Raw genomic sequence first — 9,339 nt, forward strand, 5'->3', positions numbered from 1 at the left:
CCCGGTGGCACCGCTCTGCTCCACTCGGCCTGGCCCCCCCACCAAGGTGACCGCCGTGCGCACGGGAGGAGCTCCGCACCGGCACCCGCACTGGTATCTGCACCGGCACCGCCGCTTGCCCGTCAGAGAGCCGCAAAGGCGCCGAGACGGTGAGCCGCAAAGGCACCCGCAGCCTCCCTCACCGACACCGGCGCTCGGACCGCCGCCCACACCGGCACGGGCAGCAGAACTCGGGCTCACACCCGGCTGCCCGCAGCGGGCACCGGCACACGGGCACAGGGACACAAGGACCGGCTCCTGTCTCCAGCACTCAGAGGCCACACCAGCGCCGCTCGGCACCGGTCACTGGCACCGGCGGCGGGTAGTAATAGTGCACAGCCGCAGCAGCACGCCCTGCTCCGGTACCCCGGCACATCCCCCAGTACAGCACCCGCACCGGTGGATGCACACACGCACACTGACACTGCATCCCCAGTACCTAAAGGACGGCACCCCGATGTCACCCTTAGGCCCATGTCACAGCACACGCACGCGGGGCTGCACAGCCGTGGTCAGAGCCTTGGCGGTGAGCGAGGGGAAGGCCGTGGCTGTGCACAACGTCACACCTTGCCTTGATAGTTCCCAGCCTTGTGTGACCACCTATCCAGGACAAGGAGTCACCGCAGGTCACCCGCTCGATCCCTGGGGTGCTGCTGCACGGGGGGTGAAAATGCTCCCCGGGGTGCCTGGCGGGACAGGGTGAGGCAGCGCCACCTGCCCAAACTGTGGTGCCAGGGGACACAGCATGGCACGTGTGAGCAGGAGGGGTGTGCGTGAACACAGGTGGTGGGGCACCAGGGTGCCCACGGGTGTCTGTGACATGTGGGGGCCACGGCAAGCCTGCCAGCAATGCTACTTCACTTGCCCAGCTCGGGTGGCAGCGTTACCCGTGCCAGGGTGGTAGAGCCCCGGGTCTCCAAATGCCAGTGCCGCTGCCGGTGTCAGCGTCTGTGCCGGTACCGCTGTCGGTGCCAGTGTCGGTGTCAATACTGGTGTGTCAGTGTCAGTGCCGGTACCAGTGTCAGGAACAGTGCTGGTGCCAGTGCCGGTGCCGACGCCCGTGTCGGTGCCCATGTCAGTGTCCGTCTCAACATCGGTGTCAGTGCCGGTGATATTGTCAATGTCGGTACCGGTTTCAGTGTCAGTATCCGTGCCGGTTTTAGTGTCAGTGTCGGTACCGGTGTCATTGTCAGTGTCGGTACCGGTGTCAGTGTCGATACCGGTTTCAGTGTCGGTGCCGATGCCCCTGCACGTGAGGCCGCCCCGCCTCTGGCCCCACCCCCGGAGCGCGGCGGCGCCGTCACGGCGTTGCGCAGGCGCGGTGCGGCGGAAGCACGGCCGGGCAAACATGGACGCGGGCGGCGGCGGCGGGCAGAGCCGGGTGCAGGGCGGCCCTGGCGCGGGCGGCGACGAGAAGCCCACGCCGCCTTGGGGCCGGGACCGCCGGGACCCGCCCGCCGGGCCCGAGAAGGAGCAGGAGCTGGTGAGTGCCGCCGCGCCGTGGGCCACAGCTGAGTCACGGCCCACTCGGGCCCGCGTCACCGGCGGGGCAGGACGTCATCTCGCGTCACGGGGTTGGCCGGCATCCCTGCGGGAACGGGACGTCATCCCACGTCACGGGGGCGGCCAGCATCCCTCCGGGAACTCCCTCCAGCGGGGGCGCGTGACGGCAGCGGTGCCAGGGGTTCCCTTCGGCGGGGCCCCGGGGCGCCGTGGGGTGCCCGCGTGACGCAATTGAGGGTCCCCATTTCTGGGCGAGGGGCTCGGGGGTCTCAGAGCAGTGTTGGTGAGGGAAGCCGTGGTGTAACCAGGGTGTGTGTGATAGTGGGCGCTATGGGGCGATCCCCGCTTTGCCCAGCAGGTGGGTGACCTTGGCTCTGGGGGTCCCCGTGGGCTGGGCAACACAGCCTGTGGGTGAAGGGGCTGCTGTCAGTCGGGTGTTCCCCGTTGGGCTGTGATCTGACGTGCCGATCTCTTTGGGGTTATTTTCATACAGCACAGAGTAATGGAGGAGGTGTATTTCACACCCCGGGAATTTCTTTGGGAGGGTATCCCCAGTAATGTGATCTTTGCTCCACCCTGGCAGGACTAGGACAGGATGGTGCCCTAAGTAATGAGAGTATCACTTTGTCTTGGTACCCCTGTGGCTTGGGGTGACACCCTTGCCTCTGTCACACTAAGACTTACTGTGCCCTACACCCTTAACTCTGATTTCTCCTGTGCGTTTCGGCAGTCTGAGGAGGACAAGCAGCTGCAGGATGAGCTGGAGATGCTGGTGGAGCGCCTGGGGGTAAGTCTGTGCTGTGCCCCTCAGCAAGGAGTCCTCAGTCTGTCTCTTGCTTATGGCTGTTCCTAGTGCAGTGGAGATGGGAGGATTTTACCTTGAGTGGGATCCCTGCTTGTCTGCTGTGGTCTGTCCCCCAGCCTTGCTGCCTGTCTGACCTGTGCCCGAGGGACCTCTGTGTCCCTGGTGTGAGAGAGGCTTTCTGCCTTGCTGTGCCCTCCTTCTCCAGCTCTTGGGCTGAAGAAGGCAGCCCAGGGTGGGGGGCCATTCTCCTGAGAGCCATGGCTGTGTTTGGGGAGGGCTGGTGAGGTGGTGGCTTGGGAACCAGCTCCTTGCTCCCTGACAGGCAGCTTCCCTCTGCAGGAGAAAGACACGTCACTCTACCGCCCAGCCTTGGAGGAGCTGCGGAGGCAGATCCGCTCTTCCACCACCTCCATGACCTCTGTTCCCAAACCCCTCAAGTTCCTACGGCCCCATTATGGCAAGCTGAAGGAGATCTATGAGAACATGACTCCAGGAGAGAACAAGGTAGAAACTCTTGGCCTCACCATCCCATGTGACTCAGGGGACAGTGTTGGGGCAGGCAATCGCAGAGCCCTCTGGAGCCTGGAATCTAACAGCAATCTCTGTGACTTGCTCCAGAGGATTATAACTTGCCAGGATGGTATCTTTGCCACCTGTCGTGGTTTGTGGGCACAGGGAGGGTGTTGTGTCCCTGGCTGCCCCTGGTTCCCTGTGCCTGGCCTGTGTCTAGAGCTCTGCACTCTTTCTGCAGCGCTTTGCAGCAGACATCATTTCTGTCCTGGCCATGACCATGAGTGGGGAGCGTGAGTGTCTGAAGTACCGGCTGGTGGGCTCCCAAGAGGAGCTGGCATCTTGGGGGCATGAATATGTCAGGTAAGCCTGAGTGGGACCAGAGCCTAGGGAAGGATGAGGGCTCAAGGGAATTTCTTGGAGCGCTTTGGCTTTGGCCAGTCTGGAATGTGTCTTGACTAGCTCGTCATGTGTTCAGCTGCCCCTATCACATCTGCCCATCTATCACTTCATGCTCTATTCACGGTGGTTTCCTAGCTGCAGAGGTCTTGCTGCCGTGGCCTCTGAAATCTCTGGTCTTAACCCTGCTCCTTCTCTGGGCTTGTCCCCCATAAGCTCTGCAGAATGAAGAGCCTCTATAAACAGCACACAGCCCTGGCTAACTGGGAGCAGCTGCTCCCATTCTCATGGCTCAGTGAAACTGGTTTTTGTAGTAGTGATGTCCCTTTGTTCCTGCAGGCACTTGGCAGGAGAGGTGGCCAAGGAGTGGCAGGAGATCGATGAAGCTGACAAGGCTCAGAGGGACACACTCCTCACCCTGGTCAAGGAGATCGTCCCCTACAACATGGCCCACAACGCAGAGCATGAGGCCTGTGACCTGCTCATGGAGATAGAGCAGATGGACATGCTGGAGAAGTACATTGATGACAACGCCTACTCCAAAGTGTGCCTCTACCTGACCAGGTGAGGGGGCTTGGCAGGCTGAGGTGCTGGATGGGGCCTGATCCCTGTTGGGCCAAGGCTGCCTGATCTGGTTGTCACCCTCATGTCTGTCTCCTCCTCAAAGCTGCGTAAGCTATGTCCCGGAGCCCGAGAACTCGGCTCTCCTGCGCTGTGCCTTGGGCATCTTCCGCAAGTTCAATCGCTATCCTGAAGCCCTGCGCCTGGCACTGATGCTCAATGATGTGGAGCTGGTGGAGGACATCTTCACTTCCTGCAAAGATGTGTAAGCAGAGATGTTCCCTGCCCTCCGCAGCCTCTGCTCATCCTGGTGGGGCGAGGCTCCCCAATCTGGGCGGAGATAGGTTGCATCTGCCCCTGCTAGAGGTTGTCTGGGTGTTTGGATTGGGACTTTTGTCCCTGACATGAGGATGAGCAGGAGTGGGTCATGTCTGTATACCCTGGGCAGAGTAGGTTGGCTCACTGCTTGGTGAACTTGTGTTTGTGCTGGGGCTTGCTGGGTTCTGGGCACTCAGGAAACCCCTCCCCTCTGCACAGAGTTGTCCAGAAGCAGATGGCTTTTATGCTGGGCCGCCATGGGGTCTTCCTGGAGCTGAATGAGGATGTGGAGGAGTACGAGGACTTAACAGAGATCATGTCCAATGTCCAGCTCAACAGCAATTTCCTGGCCTTAGCCAGAGAGGTGAGTGTTCCAGCTGGAGAAAGCACCCTGGGTTACCTCCAGTTGTGGCTGCCCTGGCTGCCAGGCTCTGTGGCAAGATTTGAGACGAAATCCGTCAATGATCTGGGCCAGACGCCTCCTGGAGAGGTTGCCATTGTAGGATGTGCTGGCCAGGAGGTAACCCCCTTCACCTTTGTCTTTGCAGCTGGACATCATGGAGCCTAAAGTGCCAGATGATATTTACAAGACCCATCTGGAAAACAACCGTAAGGGCTTGTCTTGTGGCTTTTATTGTCCCTGTCTGTGTGGAATTCTTGAGGCTGCCAAGCACCTCTGAGCCTGTGTGGTCAGATGTGTATCTGAGGTGGGAAGATAGCCTGCCCATGGTCTCTGACCTGTAGATTTGGGCTTCTCCTTCCTACTGGTGGTGGGACAGGTCGTCATTCCGCTATCGTGTGGGATGGCTGCATGGTGGAGGGCTGGCAGGGCTTCTGTTGCTGCTTTTCTCACCCTATTTTTGTTTCACAGGGTTTGGGGGAAGTGGTTCCCAAGTGGACTCAGCCCGGATGAATTTGGCCTCCTCCTTTGTGAATGGCTTTGTGAATGCTGCCTTTGGACAGGACAAACTGCTCACAGATGATGGCAATAAATGGTTGTACAAGAACAAGGACCATGGTGAGTTAGCCAGCTGGATAGAGCTGGAGGTGCCTCTAGGCTTGGGGTTACCACCCTGTCTGTTTTGGGGTAAGGGTGGCTGAGCTGGCTTATGTCCCTGGCAACCAAAAGCCCCAGGCAGGGCACACCAGTTCAGGCCTGATGTGGGCCTTTCTTCCCTGGAACCACAGGGATGCTGAGTGCTGCAGCCTCGCTGGGCACAATCCTGCTGTGGGATGTGGACGGTGGACTCACGCAGATTGACAAGTACCTGTACTCCTCAGAGGATTACATCAAGGTCAGCGACAGATCCTAGCTCAGTGTCTGTGTGGGGCAGTCCTGCTGTGTGCTGGGTGTGCAGCTGGCTGGAGAATGGTCCTTGCTTTGGTCCCCTGTACAGCTCAGCTCCTGCACAGAGAAGGGTTGCATGCCCTGTGGCCCAGGCTTTTAAACAGCTCACAGCAAGGTGTGGATCTCTTGGGGACTGCCTGAAGCACCCTGGGGGCTCCCCTTGTCTCAGAGCTATGAGCTTTGGATTGCTCAGCTTGATCCAGAGTGGTGTTGCCCACTTGGTACCAACTTGCCCATCCTGGGGGTGGGTGTGATATGTGAGGTGACATCAGTCACTGGCTGGCGGAGAGCTTTGTGTGTTGGTCGCTAGTGTGTGATGGTGCTTCTGCCTTGCAGTCTGGAGCCCTCCTGGCCTGTGGCATCGTTAACTCAGGGGTGAAAAATGAGTGTGACCCTGCCCTGGCCCTCCTGTCTGACTATGTCCTCCACAACAGCAACACCATGAGGATTGGAGCCATTTTTGGGTAAGGGCCTGGCCACAGCCTCCCTTGTGCTGCACAGGGTGGTGCAGCTTCTCCCTCACACCCCTCTGGACTCTCTGCAGGCTGGGACTGGCATACGCAGGCTCCAACCGTGAGGATGTCCTGACCTTGCTGCTGCCTGTGATGGGAGACTCCAAGTCCAGCATGGAGGTAGGAAGTGAGGCAGGGTTTGTCTGTGTTTCCTGCTTCCCCATCCAGTGCCCTGCAGCTCCTGGGAATAAAGGCTCTGTCCTGCAGCCAGCTTGAGCTCCAAGAGCAAGGCTACATGTCCCTGCTCAGCACTGTGCTGTGCCAGAAGAGCATGACCCTATTTTCCTTATCTGAGCTGCTGCCACAATGGGATTGCAGCAGATTTAGGAGGGTAGGAAACCATCAGCTCTCCCAGTAGCCCAGATTTTCATAGGAAGTGGAGACCAAGGGTACCTAGTACTGTAGGCCAGCTTACTCTGAGCTGTCCCTGTGTATAACATGAATCCTTCCCCCATCACTAGGTGGCTGGTGTGACTGCCCTGGCCTGTGGGATGATATCAGTGGGCTCTTGCAATGGGGATGTCACCTCGACTATCCTCCAGACCATCATGGAGAAATCAGAGACAGAACTGAAGGACACGTACGCCCGGTGGCTGCCACTTGGCCTAGGCTTGAACCACTTGGGTAAGGCTGGGCAGTGCCAGTGGTTCATGGGTTGGGGGACAGGGTGGGAGCATCTCTCCAGCACTGTTCTTTAACCACTGTGCTTTCCTTGACAGGGAAGGGAGAGGCAATTGAGGCCATCTTGGCAGCCCTGGAGGTGGTGTCAGAGCCGTTCCGCAGCTTTGCCAACACACTGGTGGATATCTGTGCTTATGCAGGTGAGTTGGGCTGGTTGAGGTGAGGGGGAGGCAGGAGCAGGTCCAGGGTCATCTGCCTACTGATCCTGGCCCTCCACTTTCCCCCCAGGCTCAGGGAATGTCTTGAAGGTGCAACAGCTCCTGCACATCTGCAGTGAGCATTTTGACTCCAAGGAGAAAGAGGAAGACAAGGACAAAAAGGACAAGAAAGAGAAGGAGAAGAAAGAGAGCTCAGCTGACATGGGTGCTCACCAGGTGAGGAAATGTGGCCTGGGATCTGTGTTCCTGGAGCAGGAACTGGCTTTAGAGGGGTCCTTAAGGCCCTTGTGGTGTCAGAGCAGAGGGAAGACAGCTCCCAGCAGTATCCCCTGCTCACCCTGGCCTCCTAGGCTTGGGATGGGCACAGAGGCTTTAGAATTTGGGTTTTGGGCTGGGTGCTCCCTGCCTGGCGCTCAGTGCCTGTGTCCCCACAGGGCGTAGCAGTGTTGGGGATCGCGCTCATCGCCATGGGCGAGGAGATTGGTGCGGAGATGGGCCTGCGCACGTTTGGCCACCTGGTGAGTGACACCAGGGGGACAGCACAGAGCTGGGAAGGGACCTTGGAGTAGAAACACTGGGTATTGCCTCACATCTCAGTAGACCTTGCTGCGCTTAGCAATCTGTGTCTAACACCCACCCCCCCTCTGTGCAGCTGCGGTACGGGGAGCCCACCCTCCGCCGTGCTGTGCCCCTGGCTCTGGCTCTTATCTCAGTCTCCAATCCCCGGCTCAACATCCTCGATACCCTCAGCAAGTTCTCCCACGACGCTGACCCCGAGGTCTCGTACAACTCCATCTTTGCCATGGGCATGGTGGGCAGTGGTAAGCCTGGGGGACAGCCTGGTTTGGGGTTTGTTTGGGGGGAAGGTGGATGATCTGTGCTTTGTACATTACTCTGCCTGCACCTCCTTGTCTCCAGGTACCAACAATGCCCGGCTGGCAGCAATGCTGCGGCAGCTGGCCCAGTACCACGCCAAGGACCCCAACAACCTCTTCATGGTGCGGTTGGCCCAGGTGATGATACTGTGCTCACTGCTTCTGTGTGGAAGGGGAGGTCTGGGGTCCTTGCCCTGGGTGTGGGAGGAGAGTGGTGTCCTGGGGGTGTCACCCTCCTGAGGGCAGGGCTGGGAGTCCCAGGTTACTCCATCGCTCTTTCATGTGCTTTCTTTGCCACACCAGGGCCTGACTCATCTGGGCAAGGGAACACTCACCCTATGCCCATACCACAGTGATCGCCAGCTCATGAGCCAGGTGGCTGTGGCTGGGCTGCTGACCGTCCTCGTGTCCTTCCTGGATGTGCGCAACAGTGAGTAGTGTGGGCTCTGTCCCCTGAGTCCTCTCTGCCCTGCAGCATGGGCATTGCTCAGCTCCTTTACTTGTGTCTCCCCTCCAGTTATCCTGGGCAAGTCCCACTACATTCTCTATGGCCTTGTTGCTGCCATGCAGCCCCGCATGCTGGTCACCTTTGATGAGGAGCTGCGGCCTCTGCCCGTGTCGGTTCGGGTAGGACAGGTAAGGGGCAGCCAGGGCTGGGGAGGGGCTGTGCTGATGTCCCTCTGTGTCCCTAGCATTGACCTCGCTTTTCTCTCACAGGCTGTGGATGTGGTGGGCCAGGCAGGCAAGCCCAAAACCATCACTGGCTTCCAGACTCACACAACACCAGTGCTGCTGGCACATGGAGAGCGGGCAGAGCTGGCCACAGAGGAGCACGTGCCTGTGACACCCATCCTGGAGGGATTTGTTATCCTACGCAAAAACCCCAACTACGACGTTTGAGCCAAGGGAAAGCTGGGGGGTGGGTAGGTGGTTTGGGAGGGGAAAAAAACTAGTTTGTTTTTATTACTGAGACTCAAGGAAATAAACTATGCGGGGACAAGTGCTGCCATCCTCTCCTTGAGTTGGGAATGTGGACTGGGCTCTCATCCTTTTGGGTGTGCCTGTGGCCCATGGAGGCTGTGCACTGTGCAGACCCCAAGATGCAGGGCATGAGCACAGAGTTGTGCAGTGCCATGGCTACTCCTAAACTTCAGCATCCAGCTGTGCTCTGTGTGTGCACCTGGCACAGCCACGTGTGCTCAGAGTGTGCAACTCCCCTTTAGCCCAGCAGGGCCTGTCACGGGCTGGGACTGCCCTCCTGGGGGGTCTTGGTTGGCAACTCTGAGTTTTCAACTGCCATTCCAGATGGGCTGGGCTCTGCCATAATTTGGTGCTGCTCCAGAGCTGACATTGGGGTTAAAAGCGGTCAGGGAGGGGGGGATGGAAGCTACATGGGAGGTATTTTTAGCGAAGAGGAAAGCCCTGCCCTGTTTCCAAAACTTAAGAGTGTCTGGACGCTGCTGTGCCCCAGCTGGGTGGACAGGGGAGGCTGTGTCTGGGTGGGAGTGGGGTTGCTGAGTCCCAAAGAGAGTGGGAGGGATGCAGGGTAGGGGTAAGGTGCTGCATCCTGCAGGGTACAGGGTGGGCACTCTATCCCCTGTGGGTGTAACGTGCTGGATGGGTTCTGGGC

The 9,339-nt window shown here is 59.0% G+C and overlaps 1 protein-coding gene across 1 annotated transcript; it reads left to right on the forward strand.

Moving 5' to 3' along the window:
* Window positions 1-1,370: 1,370 nt before the first annotated feature.
* PSMD2 (proteasome 26S subunit ubiquitin receptor, non-ATPase 2) lies at window positions 1,371-8,709 on the forward strand. The gene is made up of 21 exons (XM_066193493.1): window positions 1,371-1,522; window positions 2,273-2,329; window positions 2,687-2,851; window positions 3,099-3,220; window positions 3,596-3,820; window positions 3,924-4,082; window positions 4,355-4,499; window positions 4,684-4,744; window positions 5,007-5,153; window positions 5,324-5,430; window positions 5,820-5,947; window positions 6,028-6,115; window positions 6,457-6,619; window positions 6,715-6,816; window positions 6,905-7,050; window positions 7,269-7,352; window positions 7,487-7,655; window positions 7,753-7,847; window positions 8,013-8,139; window positions 8,227-8,345; window positions 8,427-8,709. The coding sequence occupies exons 1-21, from the start codon at window positions 1,388-1,390 to the stop codon at window positions 8,607-8,609; spliced, it is 2,727 nt and encodes a 908-aa protein (XP_066049590.1). The 5' UTR covers window positions 1,371-1,387; the 3' UTR covers window positions 8,610-8,709.
* Window positions 8,710-9,339: the final 630 nt, after the last annotated feature.

This window comes from Chamaea fasciata, unplaced genomic scaffold, assembly GCF_029207755.1.
Source record: "Chamaea fasciata isolate MVZ Bird 193981 ecotype frontalis unplaced genomic scaffold, bChaFas1.0.hap1 SCAF_11, whole genome shotgun sequence".
Lineage (NCBI taxonomy): Eukaryota > Metazoa > Chordata > Aves > Passeriformes > Sylviidae > Chamaea > Chamaea fasciata.

Coding starts and splice junctions, on each gene's coding strand:
- PSMD2 (XM_066193493.1), top strand. CDS start 1,388: ATGGACGCGGGCGGCGGCGGCGGGCAGAGCCGGGTGCAGGGCGGCCCT. Junction 3,821..3,923: donor GTGTGCCTCTACCTGACCAG/GTGAGGGGGCTT, acceptor TCCTCCTCAAAG/CTGCGTAAGCTATGTCCCGG. Junction 4,500..4,683: donor TCCTGGCCTTAGCCAGAGAG/GTGAGTGTTCCA, acceptor TTGTCTTTGCAG/CTGGACATCATGGAGCCTAA.